The 20,943-nt window shown below is 25.6% G+C and overlaps 1 protein-coding gene across 1 annotated transcript; it reads right to left on the bottom strand.

Annotated features, from left to right (window-relative positions):
• Positions 1 to 1,092: 1,092 nt before the first annotated feature.
• On the bottom strand, positions 1,093 to 19,389 carry LOC112600249 (dnaJ homolog subfamily C member 7 homolog). Its single transcript, XM_025347439.1, has 18 exons — positions 18,977 to 19,389; positions 18,403 to 18,471; positions 18,234 to 18,338; positions 17,903 to 18,061; positions 17,735 to 17,834; positions 14,100 to 14,245; positions 13,922 to 14,035; positions 13,380 to 13,532; positions 13,055 to 13,220; positions 6,982 to 7,145; positions 6,823 to 6,924; positions 6,697 to 6,763; positions 6,129 to 6,274; positions 5,941 to 6,060; positions 5,732 to 5,877; positions 1,544 to 1,650; positions 1,307 to 1,470; positions 1,093 to 1,234 (listed from the first exon to the last, which is right to left on the bottom strand). Exons 1-18 carry the CDS (start codon positions 19,107 to 19,109, stop codon positions 1,113 to 1,115), a joined length of 2,283 nt encoding a protein of 760 aa, XP_025203224.1. The 5' UTR covers positions 19,110 to 19,389; the 3' UTR covers positions 1,093 to 1,112.
• Between the last annotated feature and the right edge of the window lie 1,554 nt (positions 19,390 to 20,943).

The following is a 20,943-nucleotide window of genomic DNA, read 5'->3' as shown; positions in this document are numbered from 1 at the left end:
AACAAATAATGTTCTATAAATAAAATTTATAATAATAATACCCAATTGTAATAATGATAAAACATTATAATGTACTATAAATAAAATGTATAAAAAAATTTTTTATATATTTTTTTAATTAATTTTAGCCCCCCTAAAACAATGTCTGGGGACGCCCACGTAGGCAGGTACCAGTTAACATAAAAAATGTTTTGATGTAGGTAATATTGTGCAAACCTATATCGTATTATTAAACAATTAATATTATAATTTTAGTTTCATATTTAAAACATTTCAAGAATGCATAATACATATGAAGTTTTATTTTTATTCTTTATTATGATCAAAGATTAACTATTTTTTTAATACATGTATAGGTATTATAAACATGTATTTATTAACACCAGTTTTGTATAAAATATTGTTTAACTATTAATATAACACAATAATCAAAAAAAAATTAGTAATAATTCTAAAAAAACAATTCACTAAATAATCTTATATAATAAAACAATGAAATAATAAAGTAATTTATTATATAAATAGAAACATAAACGCCAACAAATCACACGAAGTTTAAAGCTATTTTCAAATGATATTTTATTTATAAATAAATAATGTATAATATATTTTTACATAATACTTGTATTCTTAAGAATTTGTATATTTTTAAGTAATAGGTATTTATGTAGTCAGTAGTCACATTTTAACCGTTTTATAATTGAGGTTCCAATAGTTTTTGATCTACTTCCACTTATTTCTGAATCAGGTAAATTAACATACTAATAAGGTCTAATAAAATGAAAAACTCAGAAATATATTCCACAATTGAGTTTAAAAAATTATTCTTTAACATTTTGTCTTTTACAATAATAACTCCAAATTTATTTATAATTATCCTAACTTGACACACCAACTACAATATTTTAATTTATATATTTAATAATGCAACTATTAAAAGAAATATTACTTATTTCCTTTATTAATTTGAAAAGCAAAAAATATTTAAACTTGAACTAAAATGTAAAATACTACACAGTGTATATATTTTATGAATCATAAACATCTAAATTGATTGTTTATATATATATAAAAAAAAAAAACAAAACTAAGTGATATTGTAGAAAATGGATTTATTTATATTTTTGTTTCATCAATGTTTGGTACTCTTCACAAGATTTCATTTGATATTTAGAAGCTTTATTGAATAAGGTAGAATCATCATCTAAGCGTGCTCTCCACATTAATGATTCATCTAAAATATCATGGTTAAAAATAATTATAATTTGTTGAATATATTGAAAATTATAAACTTAGAGTTACTAACAGTATTCTTTTTCACGTATGCATTTTGTCCGTACTGTATTTATATAATCTTCTTCTATAGTATGTTCTAAACGTCTTAAATCGCCTGTATAGTCAGTATGAAAATTATCTTTCACAAAATATGAAATGTCTCTGAATGAAGTACGACGATGAACAGGATACTTCCTAATAAAAAAAAAAATGTACATATTCATTTATTAATGTTTAAGTGAAATGAATTTAAATGTAAAATACTTACGAGGAATGTTTTAGAGCATACACAGGGTCATAAGAAAAGTTTGAAAACAATGATAGTAGAAGTAGAAGAAGAATTGGTAACAGTTGAAAATATATACTTGATGATTCCTATAAACATAAAAATATGCATTTTATTAAAGTTAATCATACAACACTATCTATAAAAAACCTAACTGAAAGAGACTTGAAATAAATATGCTATTTTTGTTAACTGTATTAAATTTTACCAACAACAAAGTATTAAATAATTATTATAAAAAATGCAAGGATTTTTTTTCATTAATAAAATTTTTTTTCTAAATTCTATATTTTTAATATTTTAAAAGTTATTATATCCTCTAAGTATATTTATCAATAGCAACAGTTTATAAACTTAAAATTTCAACCTTTATCAAATTTTTTGTTAAAAACTTAGTATATCAAATATTATTACAATTAAAATCTTTAGATGTTTTAATATGATAAAATTAACAAAAAATATAACAAAAATATTTATTTGAACAAAAAATTGAATATTATAAAAAATTTTATAGTACCTATATAATAATATTAGTTATCAAGTAAAATAAGTATATTAAAAATGGATGTATATATGTATGTATTATATTTTTCAATTAACAAAATCAATGAGCATTAAAGAAAAGAAAATAATCAAAGTTCCTGTAAAAAAAAAAAAAACGCAACAACAAATTAAAAAATATGACTAAATATATAATATACATTACTTTAATATAGTCCTATCTATATTTTTTATTTTAAGTTTAAATGTGTACAGAATATTTTTAAGTAAAAATAATAATCCTATATTTAACAGTTAATTGGGTATAATAAAATTATAAATTATAATCAATTAAGTACAAATTAATCAAAATTTAAGTCAAAACTTTCTTAAAAATTTGAATTTTATATATCTATTCTTAAAATTAAAAAAATGATAGTTGGTAAACAATTAATTTAAAAATTATAATTATATTCTATTTACATTATGAAAGAATCTGGGTCATGTTAAGTGCCGATCAAGCAATTCCAGTTTGTCTTCTCACAAGTCTTTCATTTTTATGTTGCTATGTAATATAACCTATCCTGACATGCAAGTTAGCAGCCAAAATTAATTTTTAATGTAACTGGAGTACATAAACATTAATATATCAATGTTTGTTATTAATTATAACAAAATCTGTACTAGAATTTGAAAATAAAATAAATTGTCATTTCTATGTATAGTAAAAAATAATAATTTATTAATTTATAATTAATAATAAATCCATTTAATTTAATTTTTGATTAATTTGGTAAATAATTAATAATTTAGAATAAATTAAAAAAAAAACATTTCGACAACTAACATTATACATTTACCAAATATTATAATGAATAAAAATATTACAATTAGCATATTTAAATATTTATACAACTCATCTATTATCAGTCAGTGGTAAACACTCCAATGCATATTGTTAATATGCAATTACAATACATTAAATACAACAGTATGGATTAAAAATTACTAAATGTATAATGAACAACTGTTTTTATTATTATTAATTTCATACTTTTCTAATTTTTTTATTGCTTTTATTGGAATTGAAATTTTTATGAATTATAATATATGATTAAAAATTAATAAAATAACTTTAAAACAAAACCAAAATTCATTATACTATAAAAGAAAAAAATGCAAAAGTAAATCTCAAAATTAAAATTACAATAATAATTGAAAATAAAAATACATACCTAAGTAATTTTTTTTACATTAACAAAATATTCCAAGATATGGTACTTGTCCAATATGCTATCTACCATAAATATTTTATCTACTGTAATTTTATTATAGTTTAGTATAATACCAACCGTATATCCGTAAACTGTATATTATACATACTTTATCATTTTGCAATTAAGATTTAAGATTAAGCTTTTATTGAAAACCCAAATCATATTATATTTATATTTTAGACCTTAGTAAGTTAGGAAGGGTAGTAGGTATACCTTTATATTATACCTGTTTAGTATGTGTTTGTGAGTCGTGTCTATTATATACGTGGTTTTACTATGATTTATTTATTATTAAATATTATTTAATAATTATCATTATGAGTTTGTCAACTATGAGTTATTTATATCGACACATAATTCAAAATGAAGAGATACCTATGCAAACATTTTTTAAGTACACGCTGTTTATTACCAATCGACCAAACTTGTAAAAAAATTAAAAACCAAGCAATTTGTGGTGGTGAGTTAAAAAAAATTATGAAAAATAGTTGAAAACGTGATTCGGAATATCATACTTCACCAACGTAAAATGACGGTAGAAAGAATAATTACGGTAGATAGCATACTAAACCATTAAACGTGCGATAGATAGCATATTGGACGAGTACCCAAGATATTTTAAAGAAACTAAATATGCCCTTATACTTAAAATATTTAAAAAAAAATCTTTTTTCTTGTAAATTTTATGTTGAACGAATCATCTACATTGTTTATTATTATTAAACAGCAAGCTATGCTTAGATATGATATGTAAAAACCTAAAGATCCAGAACCTAATTATTACAAATAAATTGTTCAATCTTTATGAATATGAGTGTTGAACTTTAATTAAAAATGCATTTTATAGTATATTGATAAATGTAATTTAACTATTATTTAAGAATCTTATGAAAAAAATCAATCTAGCTTGATGAAAGAAGCATAAATCATGTACATTAAAATAATAAAACAAATAATTATTTTTGATAAATTTATAATATAATGACTTTTTACAGAAATATCATTACAAAATATATATACATTTTATAAATATTTTAATTATTTTAACACATTAAACAAAAATTGAACACCATTATATAATGTTTTGAAACCATGAATAACAATTCATCAAAACTGCATACATTTTAGATTTTAATATTATATATTCATACAAATATTCAATTACAATAAGCCAGTAATTAACTCAAAAAAATACTAAGTTTCTTTTAGGTTTTATTTATAAATATGTAATTTGTCTTTTTTGAAAATAACTGTTTAATAAAGTCTATTACTTTATTGTCCATAAATAAAAAATAATACAACTACCGATAGATTTTTCAAATGGATACTATATTTTATAATTTGGAATTTGAATGAAAAACATTTATCAATAATGTATTAACATACATAATTCTAACAATGTCAAACAGTTAAATATTTATATTTGTTTAATAATACTTATAAATTATAAGATATATGTATAGATAAAGTTGGAGACAATGTTAAAAACTTAGTTTTAATGTATTTATAAAAGTAAAAAGTAGAATTTTGATATTTTAAGTTATAACCCCTGATAAATCATGATTGATCATTCCTATAAAAACTCTGAACAATTTTAAATGTAATACAATTAGTTCAGCTACTTATAAATATAAAACATTATGTTATTTTTCTTAAAATATAATTAAAAATTATGGTTCCAATATAGAAGAAAATTTGTAATATTATTGATGATTCATCAGACTAAAACAAAAAATAAAATAATTTTTAATTTATATGTTACTATGTTAAATTATAATTGGTTTCATTGCATATAACATAATAAGTCAAACAATTAATTAGTATTTTTTAAATTAATCTTAATCTTATCTCTTTTATCTCCAGATATTATTATAATAATACTATCATGTTCTAGATCGATTGTGAACTTGTGTTAGGTTTTAAATATATTCAGTTATGAAAATGCACATAACATGAATTTTATAGGAATAGAAGATTTAATTATTTAACTATTAAATAATGTTAGTTTAGTAGATAATACATAAATTTATTTTAACAATTTTTACTGTCTATACCAATTAATATTTAACCATGAACAGTTGTTACTATACTAAATTTATTTAACTTTTATTTAATTATGGATATTTAAGGAGTTAAATATAGAAAAAAAAAATTATTCAATATGGAATTATGTTTAGGTCAGAAAACAAGAATTTTTCCTTTTTAAGTTGAGATCCTCATTTTTTAATAAAAAAAAAACATTACTCCTAAAATTGTTGGAGAACCAAGTAGGCCAGCCCCAAGCCAACCAGCCTATACCTTTCCTACTTAGTAACTAAGTAATTAAAAATTAAAAATATATTTTGAAGAAAAAAGTATAAAGCTATTAATTTAAAAATAAAATAAATATCTAATTTATAATAAAAACTATTACCTGTTGTTGATGATTATCATTATCAGTCTCAGGTGGCCAACGTCTTGAAAATGATCGAGTATAGTATGGGTTTGTCATTGGTCCTTGTCTTGTTGGAAAAGCTCCATTAAAGAACATATTAAATAATTGCTCAGCTGTAATATCCGCTGCAAGCAAAATATTTTCTTAATACAAATAGTGCTCAAATAGCGTTTAAAATATTTACTTACATTCAAATCCATGATCATAATTTCTGTGTACATGATCTGATGTAGAATTATCATGACCAACCATATCATAACGTTTTCGTTTTTCTGCATCAGTTAAAGTGGCGACTGCATTACCAACAGCTAATTATTAAACAAAAAAAGCTCATGAATTTTTTACTTGTGAAATCACATAAAAAATAATTACAAACTTTTAAACGCTTCAGCTGCTCCAGGTGCATGATTTTTATCTGGATGTAATACTAAGGCTAATTTTTTATATGCTTTTTTTATTTCAGTATCAGTAGCATCTTTTTTTATGCTAAGCACCTCATAGAAATCTTTGCAATTGTTAACTCTAAAAGTAAATACAAATGTGATAAAAATCCTTGACAATTTAAAAAAAAAATTTTTTTTTTATAGCGCCACAGAGTTTATTAACCCTATGATGAGACCTGTCAATAACGTCACATAAGAATCTTTAAATCAATCAACAATACTTGTTTTTATTGCCACATAGATGCTCCAAAATTATTATATTACATATTATAATATGGAAATTAAAAAATTTTTGCCTGTACAACAAAGTTAATTTTTAGACAAACCTAATGAATCTGAGAAAAATAGTATGTAGGGTCAATGTGTCCTATGGCGCTTAACCTATCAAGGAATCAATTATATCATAGAATATAGGTACAAAAATATATTTTTACTGAAATCAAATACTGTAATGTAATCAGTATAGTTATGCATAATTAATTAAATAAAATTATACTATACTTTTTGACAGTGTCCAATTGTGCTTTTGTATAAGTTGGCTGATTAGCTTTTTCTGCTCTAGGGCTACCTATGAGTAAACTTAATATTATTAGATGAACAAATAGAAATTACTTAGGAACTAAATACCTGGAGGAGTAATTTTACGTTTTTTAGCATTTTGTCCATCAGGTTTTACATTTGATGTTGAATGCTTTTTTGGACCTTGAGTCTTTAATTTTTTTAATAGTTCTATACAAAAATAAATTTATAAATAATATAAAATGCAAAAGAAATTGAAGTACATACCATCTGCTTCAGAAATTGGAAACAGCTTTTTGCTCTTATTTATGAACTTTTCTGCTTTTTCGACATCGCCCTCGGCAATATAATATTCAGCACGATCTAAACAACGATAAGCTTCATCTTTGTTTACTTCCATAGTTAATTGTGTTTGTGATTGGTGAGAATAAAAATTTTAATTCAAAAATTGGTAAAATGTTTAAGTTATGTACATATATTCCTTCGTTAATGGAATATACGTTGTTAAAAACCAAAAATACACCTATGTCATTTTAAATGTAATAATCTATTTAACGTTTCCGTCTATAAAGATTATCTTTATCGGTATAAATATAAGAAAGTGTAGCTTAAAAAATGTGCTATAAACACGAGCCACAAAAATAAAATTAAGAAATAACAATTATGAATTAATAAGAACGAAGAATACAACTTATGAGAAAAACAAGTACAAAATTGTAGATATGGAAGTAATGATAGACAGAATTAATCAAGACTCAAAACAGCTGATCAATAGTGAATCTTAAACCATGGTTGATAGTCACCTAGATCCATCACAAACTGTACCTCTATGGTTAAAATGACACAATGGGATCTAATTGACAGAGGATCTAAATGACCATAGGGAGTTAGTTTTAACTTTTAACACCTAGTTTGGATTAAAATTACCTACATACTCATTTATATATTTAATATAATATATAATTTTAGTTTTTGTTTAGATCACCCCTGATCAACCGTCAACCAAATGTTTCAACATGATGTCAATTTATAATAATATATTATTAATTAAATTTATTTTATATTATTCTGGATTAATTTAATTTATTGTTTTTAATTCTAAGCGGAGCAAAAGAATGTATTGATTTTTCAAAAGTTTTTTTTTTTTTTTTTTTTTGAGGAGGGGAGATTAAAACTTCAAAAGTAAAAAATTTCAAATAGTATTATTTGCAATTAAAAAAACTAAAAGAAAACTAAGAAAAAACAGGAATTTTCTTGTAAATTAACTTTTGACAAAGTTGATTTTGTTTTTTTTTGGTACGACTCGAAAATTAATAACCCTAAAAACTTAACATTTTGTAAAAATATCTATATTATCATTTCCTATTTACAAAAATATTTTTAAAATATTTCAATTAAGTTTTGAACTTTTTATAGATAATTAATATTATTTATCTATTTTTTTTTTTTTTATAAATGTCGATAAAAACTATTTGTTGTATAGAAATGCTTGAAAATGTAATAAAAATTCCTTTATAAGTTATTTTACAGTTAAAAAATATTAAAAATCTAAAGGTACAATATTTTTTTATAAGCACTTACAGCTAAATCTTTGATAACATTTTAAAATATGCACCTACTTACGTCCATACTTACTTAACTATTTTGTAGTTAGAAATTCATAAAAACTTTTATTTTTATATCCAAGTTTTGAAAATTTAATACACAATTTATCATTAGTAGTTCACACTGAAATCATAAAATATAAAAAATATATCAAGACAACAATTTTTTATAGACATTTTAGTTGAAATTTGGATGAAATCCAAACTATTTTGTCATCAACATGATGTTAATTATGTTATAATTTAAAAATATTATTCATAGAAACTTTAATTTTTTACGTATTTTGTATTCTTAAATATTTTACTATGTGAAATGACATTTTTATTTTAAAAATAATAAAAATAATAAAATTTATTTTAAATTAGTAGACTTAAATATGTTTTAATCGTTATTAAGAATTTACTATTTTAAACCTATTGGACAAATTATTGGAACTCTAAACTGTTTAAACTTAAAATGTCATAACCCAATTTAAAATGCCTATTAGTGTTTTTCATTGTTTTATTGTTTCAAACTGTCAGTTGATAAAATAAATAAACTTCCTAATGCGTATGAAACAGGTATCAAACGACTAACATTCAAACCATTAGAAAAACAGTTAAAATGCTTTCCAAATTTAATAAAAAAAAGCATTTTTATGTTTTTTAATTGGTTAAAAAACTATTCCGTTTAAACATAACTCATGTTACATTTCTAACTATCCTTAAAAAAAAAAAATAATAATAATAATGATAAAAATCACTTATTCATTAAATGGAAGACATAATATTATGATGTTCTTAAATTAAACTAAAATAGTATAACTTATATTTATTCTATTAGAAAAAATAAATGTTATATTATTACTTACAAATTTATAAATTCAAATAATTTTTGAGACAATGTTTACTATGATATTTAGGTTTATTTTAGAATATTTATGCTATAAATTTTTAAAATTCCCTTAAATATTTATTTATTCTTTTTTTATTATTAAAGACTATGGTTAAGAAAAATATCTATTAAATTTTTAATTATGTCATAAAAAATAAGACAATTGTAATATTATATCATATTATTATTTAAAAATTTTAATAAATGTTTAATTTTTATGCGAAGACTTAAAAAAGTAATAAAACATTTTTAGTTAGAAATTAAATAAAATTATTTAATCAGTAAATAATTAATATTGAAACTAAAAAAATTTTAAAATTATCGAAGTACAATTTTTTTTTAGACATAGCGAAGAAGTTAAAATTTGAACGAAATTAAGTATACCTGTAATTAAGTAATGATGATTGATGAATTAACTATTTTGTTGTAATTAAAAAACATTATCCACAAAGACTTTAAATTTTTACATATATTATGAATTTTACTATGTGTAATGAAATTTTCAATACATGTAGATTAGTGTAAAAATATTACCTATGTACACTAAGAATCTATTCATACTGTTTTACAGTAAGGTGATAAAAGATATTGATTCAAAAGTTAATACCTAACAGTAATATAATACTTATGATATAAATTATTATTATTCAACAATATTAAATTATTAATTAATAATATTAATAAATACAATATTTTTGTCAAAAATTAAATCATTCTATCATAATATTGATAGAAAAATAAATAACTTTAATATCAATATCATGACATTTACTTAGTGACATTAATACATTATAATTTATAAGGTCTGTCAATCATGAGTCATATGTAACTATATTACTATATTCTATTAGTAGGTACTTAAATAACTGATATACAAATTATTATTAATTTTATTATTATGTATATACCTAACTTCAATGTTGCTGAATTTTACTTTTATTTGTTATTTAAATTTATATTTCATAGATATTTTTACTACTTTTATTTAGGTACCTACTTAAAATGTAATTTTCGTGTTAGGTATTAGTTATACATATCAACTTATATGAATTGCATTCAACCAGTGTATATTTTACACATTATTAATATAAATATAAAATTGTTTATTAATTATTATTTTTGTTATTTCTTAACAATATGATAATACCGCGACAGCCGATAATACAACAGCCCATAATTAGATTGTGAACAATGTGACCTTTAAATTTAAAATAATAACATATTATACCTATATTTCTAATATTTTTGATTTTCATCATTAATTTTTCAAAATTATTACATGATTCATTAAATAGCATACAATTAGCATGAATTTACATGACTAGGTAATTTCACAATTTGTATGACATCAGTGTCTCTGGAATAATTGTAAAAAATCAATAGATGTATGATGATAGCGGTACCTAACGTGTACGTAGTACATACATTTTATTCGATACCAGTTTTAAGCTCTTAGACCTTAACCCTGTTATATCTACTCAAAGTAAGGCATTTAGATACACGTAGGTATACCATCAAAGCCAAACAATAATCACTACATTCACATATAAATTCAGTTAAGTTAGAAACTAATTAAATACGTGTTAATATTTTATAAACATTACGTTGTAACAAATAGCATAGCAATTTTTTAACAAGTATTTCATAATATTAATTATTACCTACATATAACATATTAGGTCTATAAAAATGAAATATTCCTAGATTTTGCTATTTCTTTAAACTTGTAAACTGATTTGTATAGACGTATAGTCAAATTTGGTATGTGAAAAACATCAAACGGCTGAAATAGAAAAGTAGATAATATAAGATCATTCTTAGTAAAAGGTCTATGGATTTATCATAATATTATAATATCATAGTCTATGGAAAATGCCAATTTTTGCAGGTAATTAAAAATTCTAATAATTTAAATGAAAAAAAAAAATGAGCCAACAATATATGGCTGAATTTTTAAACAGTATTTTGGTTTCAAACATGCACTATCATATTCATCCCATTCAAGTTTTTTTTTCAATATCTTAATAGTTAATACTTCTAGTTTGAAGCACACTGAAGATAGATGAAGAAAACTATTTTTTCAGAAGCAATATACTGCATGTACGAATTCTAAATTTAGCACAACTTGATTTCACCAGAAGAGATGTTTATGTAAGTTTATTTTGAAAAGTGAATTATAAATAAAATAATAAGGTAAAAAAAAAAAACAAATAGAAGTAAATAGAACTAATAAAAAACTTCATGTAATTAATGGAAGTAAATGGAATAAATAAAAATACATGGAAGTAAATTAATAAAATAAGGAAGTATAAGATAAACACAGAAACAAAGGAATAAACCAAGAAATTCAAGGAAATAAGAGAAAAAATAAACTAAAATTTTAGAATATACCAGATAATAGTAAGATGTAAATAGACAAGTAAAAAAATCATAAAATTCAATAAAGTAGATGGAAATCATTGAAAAGTTGGATATTCAGGAAGTAAATTAATAAGTTATTTTATGTATATATAAGGAAGTAAATAGAAAAAAAAGTTAAAAACAAACAAATGAAAATAACAAAATAACCTTGAAAGTTGAAGAAATTTTATATAAAAAAAAAAAAAGAGAATAGGAAATTTATGAAATTAAGTGAAAAATGAATGAAAATATATGGAAGTAAATTAGTATAAATGAATAAATCAAGAGGTTCAAGGAAATAAGAACAAATAACCTATTTTTTGAAAAATTAAACCCTTTATCTCTCCATTCAGAATCCAAAATAAGGCACACAAATAATTAAATGAATGTAAACAAATACATCAAAAAAATACAAGAGAATATATGAAGATAAATAAAGAAAGGACTTGCAAGAAAGTAAACATTAAAAAAAAAAAAAAAAAATACAATATAGTAAATAAAAAAATAATTGACTATATTAAGAGGTAAAAAGAAGAAAATGGAAAAAAAGCTAAAAGATAAAGTTTAATTGGAAGTAAATGAACATAACCAGGAAATTCAAGAAAGTAAATGGAAAATATTAAAGAATATAAGAAATTTAAAATTTAACTTACTAATAAAAATACATTTTCAAATGTGACTGAGATTACACACTCAAACTAAAAGCTGCAGTACAAAATATATACAATTATTTGTATTTTGTTAAATTTTTATGTTTTAGTTTATATAAAAACTATTTGCAACCTAAATTGTTATTGACATATAGATTTTTATACAATTTTATAAACTGAAAAAATTAAAACAAAATATTAATTTCCTTTTTTTTACTTATTTGCTATAAATTTAAATAATAATATTAAATTTCAAAAATATAAAAATAAAATGTACAATTATTTGTTTTATAAATTATCGGTATTCATTTAGTATGTGACCTACTAATCAAGGGACCTTATAAGGTGTTCGTTTTGCATGCGTGACCTACCAGGCCAATAATTAATTTAAAAACATTCAAATTAAAAATTATATAATATTAGGTTATTTTATTATTACAGATTATAGATTACATTCAATATCAATCAAAATTAATTTAAAAACAGTCAAATTAAAAATTATATAATTTTTTTTTTTTTTTTTAAATATATTATTTGACTTTATTATGAAAAATTACAATCTATACATCAAGTACAATAAGTAATATAAATATTTTACAGATAATTCACAGGTTAAATTATATACATGAAGGGGAAATCACACATTTGTGACACCCCTGAAAATTATATAATTAGGTTATTTTATTATTACAGAATATCAGTACAAAAAAAAAAAAATCATAAAATTAATTATTTTTGGCAATACACTTTTTGTACATTGCTTAAAAATTAAAAAAAAAAAAATTGTGTCTGGCCTGTTGATAGATCAATACCATGCCTCAATTAAATGACGTGGTAACATCTCATCTGATGTTCCATGCATTTTTCGTAGGATTTTAGTTTTTAATACTCCCCATGAACATTTAATTGCTTGTGTATGAGCTCCAGTAGTTGGATCAACAAAATTTTTTGAATGGTTTACTGTTTTATGATCATAGCCTATATTTTTTAAACAAGAATATGCTCTCCATTCATATAATATAGATAATCGTCTTGGTAGGTCACACACTAAACCCAGTAATACAGGTAGGTCACATACTAAATTCGATTTTCGATCAGTAGGTCACATACTAAACGAGTGCCAAATTATCAATTAATAATCAAATGAATCATAATAATCATAAGTATCAAAGAATTCAACTTCAGTCAAATAATCTTCTTCACTTTCTGATGAACCATTTGAAGCATGATAGAATCTATAAGGGTTTTCATTTCCACTATATCTTGTATTGTAATAAGAAGATTGATTTCCTGAAAAATTATGTATTTGATAAATATTTACATAGTAAAAATCTTAAAAAAATATGATAAATGTTTAGTTTAGATTAAAAATCAGTTTTTACTATTTTTCAGTAATATTGCTTGAATACCTGCTAAAGATGTCAAATTTTTCTAAAATTATATAACAAAAATTACCTGGTTTTTTTTATTTATTTATTTATTTTTACAAGCCTTATCATCATGAAAAACATCATAAGAAAAATAAAAGTATTATTTTAAATGTATTTATTATATCTAATTGGTAAACAAATAAGAGATTTAATAAACATAAGTAATGTGACTAATATTTATTAATTTGTTTGATGTAATTATTTTAATTTTTAGCATGCAATAAATTTTTCATCCCTGAGTATACTCACGGTAGGAACTTTGAGAATAATTTGTAGATGTAGAAGTAGAAGCTTTTCTTAAAGTTTGGTCATATATTTTACGTTTTGTACTATCACATAATGTGTCAACAGCATTACTAACATCTAATAAACATAGAAAAAATATATTAATTTATAAAATTAAAAATGAATTATTATTTTATTTTACCTTTAAAAACTTCTCCTGAACCAGGTGCAGAATTTTTATCAGGATGCAATAACAAAGCTAATTTTTTATATGCTTTTTTTATTTCAGGAATAGTTGCAGTAGTTTTAATGTCTAACATTGTATAGTAATTTTGACTATTTTTCACTCTAAAAATACAAATTAATAAATTTACAATTGATATTTCTGGTTAGTTTTCAAAAAATGTATCCTAATTTATTGATATCAAATAAACATGTCAAAAGATAATTCTATAGTAATAGTATTTACACTAATTAATGAGATGAATTCATATTTGGTTATAATAAGAGGAGGTTAGGAGGTTGGTCTGTTTTTTACTGTTTGTTGAATATAATAGTTCTCCAGACAAAATTTACCACAGTTATCATAATAAACATATTTAAAATTAAAATATTCCAAATCAATTTTTAATAACAAAAATAATAGTTATTATGGTATAAATTAAGTAAAAAAACAGAATAAAATAACCACATAAAGTGATCAGTTGCTGAATGATATTGTAGTGATTATATACTATGTCATATGCCATATTATTAATTTTTGTATTTTATTATATCCTAATGCAACATAAGTTTAAAAATTAGAGAAAAAAATTTTACCCGCAGTAAAATACATAGGTGGTTATAAATTAATTGTTAATAAATACTGATTTTTATTATTATTTGCTTACTCTCAAAAAATGGAAATTTAAGTGTCTTTAAAAATTCTGCCACTCTGCCAGAAGCAAAGGGTAAGGTAATTGAAAAACAAATCATATCATGATTACCTTATGTATAGGAGTCCAAAGACAGTGCAGTTGTAATAATTATGATAATCATATTAAAATAGCAATTAATTTTAAAACTAAGTATTTTGTAGTCAAAGTTATCAAATGAAATAATTGTTCATATTACACTTTTGACTATAGTTCCAGAATAAGCGATCTGTGCACTAGTGGAATGATGGCATCGCGGAATTGAGAAAAGCTACTATAGTAGCCCGGAGGCGTTACCAACGCGTTAGCCGAAGGTCGGAGCATCTGGACCGACTTGCTGAGCTCGAGGTATATAACAACGCACGGTGCGAGCTAAAAAAAGCTATTCGCAAAGCACAGGAAGCAAGTTGGGCCGAGTTATGCCGGTCTGTGGACAAGGACCCGTGGGGCGTCCCTTACCGCCTTGTTATGAAGAGGCTCGGTCGTCATGTTCCAGTTCTGATTCGAGTCGTGACGGTTAATGTAGCACGCGGACTGTTTCCCCTCTCGCCCGAAACGGACTGGGTCTCTATCCCGGCAGAGTCGGCTATTATGCCGGTACTCATGAGTATGTCAGATGCACAGCTGCTGGGTCCTCCGATCACACAAGACGAAGTTTCAAAGGCAGTCGCTAATCTACCGTCGGGCAAGGTGTCAGGGCCTGATCTCATATCGAACGAGATCATTAACTGGCCTTCGAGAAGCTCCCTTCGATCTTCGTCGAGTGCTATAATGCGTGCATCGCTCACGGCGTATTTCCAGATTGTTGGAAAAAGGCAAAATTGATATTGCTACACAAGGGCCAGGACAAACCGCGCGATGTCCCGTCGAGCTATCGGCCAGTCAGTCTCCTCGACGGGGCGGGCAAATTGCTCGAGAGACTGCTGCTGGAGAGGCTGAACGCCCATATAGCGCATGTTGGAGCCCTCAGCGATCTCCAGTTTGGATTTAGGCGATCAAGGTCGACGACGGACGCCATCGAGGAGGTAATGAAGGTAGCCGAGCTTGCAGGTTGCTCTGTCAGGGATAGGCACCTCTGTGTGCTGATTACCCTGGACGCGAGGAACGCCTTCAACTCGGCTCCTTGGCGGTTGATCGATGCGGCACTTCGTAATTCGGCGACTCTCGAATATCTTATAAAAGTCATGAGATCTTATATGAGTTCACGGGAACTCATATTGGATGAAGACGGCAGCTTGCAAGTAACGTGTGGTGTCCCACAGGGATCGGTGTTGGGACCTACTTTGTGGAACTTATTTTACGACGGTGTTCTGCGGCTGCCTATGTGTGATGGCGTAAAGTTAATTGCGTTCGCGGACGATGTTGCAGTGGTGGCAGTAGCGCATAATGCCCAGCTAATTGAAGAACGGATAAATCCCATACTTTACGACATCGAACTGTAGATGTCCCGTAACGGTCTCGCCATCGCCCCGGATAAATCGGAGTGTGTGATGCTCACCAAAAAACGTGTCTTCCGTGAACCCGAGTTGTTCATACAGGGCCAACAGATGCGTTATTAGGTTAGGTTAGGTTAGGACGCGCTATCAGGTACTTGGGTGTTCGGCTCGACACGAGGATGACCTTTGGTGAGCACGTAGCCACGGTGACCTCTGGTGCGAGAAAAACTGTAGCGGCACTTGGCAGGCTTATGCCGAACGTCGGTGGACCCTGTCAAAGTAAGCGCAAGCTACTCATGAGTGTGGTCCATAGCCATTTGCTTTATGGCGCTCTGGTGTGGGTGGATGGAGCGACCCGTCTGCAGAAGAATACTGACAAACTGCTGCAAGCCCAGATGTGTGCGGCCTTTGCGAATGGCTAGGTGCTATCGGACCGTCTCGGATATGGCTGCCCTAGTCCTCGCCAGGATGCCGCCGATAACCATATTGGCAGTCGGGAGGAAGTACGCAGCAGAAGCAAGGAAAGATGGCGCTAATCCCGAGCAGCTGATGTCACAAGAAGAAACCATCCAGCGGTGGCAGACCATGTGGGAGTCGACGACAAAGGCGGCTTGGACGAGGCGACTCATACCCAACATTGGTAGATGGTGGTTCTTTGGTTCCCGACAGATAAGCTACCACATGGCCCAAGCTCTCACTGGCCACGGGTGCTTTCAAACCTATCTGTCGTCCAGGGGAAAGACTGGCAGTCCGTCATGTGTCCACTGCCCAGCAGACAACGACAATGCGAGCATACGTTGTTCCATTGCCAATTCTAGGAGCCAAAAAGGAGGGCTCTCGCACTTGTCATCAGGAAGGTTATTGTGCCGAAGGACGTAGCATACTTGCTGTGCGGTCCGGAGCGCGAGCAGTTACCAGAAGACCACGCTGTGAAGAGGAGGCTGATCTCTTCGGCCGCTAGTCATGGTCAACTTTTCCAGGGGATGGTAGAACAAATACTTGGCGAAATGGTGGTGCTTGAACGGAAGCATCAGAGATCTGGGCGAGCGGTTGTTCCTTAAGATTATATTAACCTAGTTAAGTTGAATTACATATGGGCTGAATGACCAGTTTTTCTGGGTGGTTAGAGGCCCCCATATTTTATTTTTGTAAATATCTATATACATATATTATGTTGTAGTTAGGTAACAATTGCTGTTAATGTATTGTATTGTAAATTGTTCATTTTCAATAAATGTGTGGGCAGAGAGGCCGTAATGGGGCAACCTACTTCCCTCTCTGTCTGCGGTTGTAACTCAAAAAAAAAAAAGGTAATTCTTAACCTAAACTAAGAAAATACTTTAAATGGTCAATCTAATTGTATATAAAATAATCTGAGTATTTGATATTACACATAAATAATTTTAAATTATTGGTTTTTTTTTTTTTAAAAGCAAAAAATGAATACGTTCATAGTGAATTGAAAATCATTAACAAAAGATAGTTACTTTTTAACAAAATTTGCCTGTTCTTCTGTATAATCAAGCTTAGTGGTATCTTTTGTTTGCTTAGTGGTATCTTTTGTTTCTTGAAGCTGTTTTAAGAGTTCTAAAACGTTAAATTATTATTTATTTTTGATTGTAATTATGCATTATTACATGATATATTTAGATTACCATCAGCTCTGGGTATTGGAAAAAGCTTTTTTGATTTGAGAATAAACTTTTCTGCCAACTCAAATTGTTTGCTTTGGATGTATTGCTCTGCTTTTTCGAGACACTTAAAAGATTCATCTTTATTTATCTCTTTAAACATCTTATATGAATAAGTAGTACCTGTAATAATAATTTTAGTTATTTATTACTTTCTTAATAAGTTCAGTACTAATACTAGTATTAGTATATAAGAAGCCTTCATTATTTATTAAATGCAACATTTTTTATCTAGGTGTAATTAAACCTTTACATTTTCTACAAAATCAATATAAATATAAGTCCATGTACAAACTTGATTTGTGGTTTTTTTTTGACTTTTTTTGTGGTTGTTTAGTATTGTACTCAGTACTGGAAGATGAATTGGAATTATCACCATTATAAGATGAATCAGAATGATCTTAAACATATAAATATGATATGATATAATGTTACATAATATTAAATTTTTAAGTTTTACACACCTGATTGATTTTGTTTCTTTGATCGTTGCTTTGAATGTTTTATTGATGATTTTAATTTTTTCATTAGACCTACAAAATATTGTTTTATTTTATTTAATTTCAAATACTTATCTATCTGGGAAAATATGTAAAACAATAAATTTATATCAAACATCGTGGTGCATAAAACTTCAATTTATGATATGTGTAATACTGTAATAATATGTTGCACAGAATAAAAAATACTGTATCTCCTGGGTAATTAATATTCCCAAAATATTAACAAAGAAAATTAATTTTATTCTTATTTCTAGATGATTTTAAAACTAATTACTGATTTAATAAATTTAAGTTTTTGTTTAATTATGAATAACAGAAAAATGTTTTTTTTTTTTAAATAAATGAATTTCTTTTTTTTATGTTTTTAGGGTAAAATTTAGAAATTATAAGCACTGAAAAATCTGAGTCTTAGTAATTATAATATACAGTACATAACACTTAAAATAATATAATGAAATAAGTAATATATCTATTAATATTTCATTAATGTCTTTTTTTTAAATAACAATTTAATAGAAAGTATTTAGGTACTCACTTTTTGTTTCAGTTGTTGGATACATTTTATTAGCTTTAACTGAAAATTTCCAAGCATTATCCAAATCCTTTTTCTTAATGTATAATCTAGTCAACTCAATACAGCGGGATGCCTCATCCCGGTTGCTCTCCATTGCTTAGTATAATCAAGAAATATTATATTATATCATTGATATTAAAATATTAAATAGTTAATGGTTAATTTAAACTAGTAGTTTCAATTCATGATACTGTAAAGTTATAGTTTATAGACAATAATATTGTATGATTTTATATTTTTAAGTCTATGACGTTAATTAAATATTGTTTACAAAGTCTGTGTTACTTGTAGCAGTCATCAACCAGAAAATACTATGAATAAAATATTATAATTAATACAACTATATAATATTAATCTTAGTATTAATTTAATAAATTAAGATTTAACTGATTTAAGATCAGTACCTAATGCCTATTACCTACTAGACAGTAGACACTGGCTACTATCAACAGTATCAACTACTATCAAGCAGACTTTTTTCATAATTAGTGATAACATTGAATTTTTTCATCGTTTGGTTTTTGATAATAATCCCTTATCTATGTTTATTTTCTAATAGAGCTGTTCCCAACTTTTTTTCGTTCCTTACTCATAAGTTAAATATTTTTCTACATTGTACTTCTCGTTATAGTTTTTAAAGTTTTTCTCATAACTACTTATAAAATAACAATAATGTTATAATATGTATATTTTAATTTTTTGTAATAAATTATTTTACTTATTTATTAAATAAAAAAATGTTAACACAAAAATTTAATGAGATCCTTGACCTTGTTTCGAATTGCATAGTTTTTTACTGTACCAGTTTTTAACCATTAATACATATTTATCAATATATATATCAAAACGTGAGTTACAGAATAATACAACTACCGACAAAAAATTTTTAAACAATAAAAATAGCAAGTTATATTATATAAATAAGGATCATTCATATATAATGATCACAGTTTAAAAGCAATTGACGAACTGATTGGTTTTCACTTTTCGATATAAAATTGAGTTTTACCCGTATGAACGAATGTGCGATAACAATATTGCAGTTATTCCTAGTTGTCTAAATTTATGCTTAAACCGCACGACCATCACCGCAACTTACCATATTATATTATTAATTATTGCATGTATTCACTATAGTACCTACTTTATAATCTACATTCTATACCCCATATCTACTAAAAAGTTGATGGCTAAGTTTTAATTTGTAACACATATTTTCATTTTTAATAACATATTATATTGAATATTATCTAAACGAATCGTTTTAAATAAACAAATTCAACATTTTTCTGCTATTAGTTAATTTTTTTCACGTACCTCAGGTTGGGAACTGCTGTTTTAATACAATATTTATAAACACAGAATAGATAAAAATATAAATTTCATATATTCTGTGGTTTAAAAGGATGTCGTACTCTCATGTGCTATCTTCGTCGTACTAAGTATTTATTCTGTTTGCTTTAATAGTAAGTAGAGTAAATTTAATAATTATTCAACTTAAAAGTAAGAATATTATTTTGGGCATAACCCAAAATATCATTAATGATATTTCAATTTTAAACTGAATAATAGTATAGATTATAAATCAATGTCCAATGGTTATAGCTATGCAAGATGTTTAAACTTCAAAATGCTCATAACTCATTTTAAAATTAAAATATTAATAAAAGCCTCCATGGACCATGATTATTTAGATAATATTTTTAGCTTTAAATTTGATAATTTAAAGTTAACAGCATAAAATGGACTCAGAAAAACGCAAATTTACTGTATTATAAGTTATTAAGATGGAGACAACACATGCGGTTGCAATGGTTAATCTCCCGTCAAGAAACAGTTCACATTGCATAAGAAAAGAAGATGGGCAACTGAGTTCTACTGTACCTCTGTACTTCAAAATTAACATAACCAATTTCAGGTATAAAATT

The sequence above is a fragment of the Melanaphis sacchari genome, unplaced genomic scaffold, assembly GCF_002803265.2.
Source record: "Melanaphis sacchari strain LSU unplaced genomic scaffold, SCAv2.0 Contig0_pilon_pilon, whole genome shotgun sequence".
NCBI lineage: Eukaryota > Metazoa > Arthropoda > Insecta > Hemiptera > Aphididae > Melanaphis > Melanaphis sacchari.
This window is presented reverse-complemented; position numbering and strand designations above follow the sequence as displayed.

Bases quoted from the DNA above. Each gene is read 5' to 3' on its own strand.
- LOC112600249 (XM_025347439.1), bottom strand. From the start codon at position 19,109: ATGGAGAGCAACCGGGATGAGGCATCCCGCTGTATTGAGTTGACTAGA. The intron at 18,472-18,976 runs GTGAGTACCTAA...AATATTTTGTAG, and splicing joins TCCAACAACTGAAACAAAAA to GTCTAATGAAAAAATTAAAA. The intron at 18,339-18,402 runs GTGTGTAAAACT...TATATGTTTAAG, and splicing joins AAAGAAACAAAATCAATCAG to ATCATTCTGATTCATCTTAT.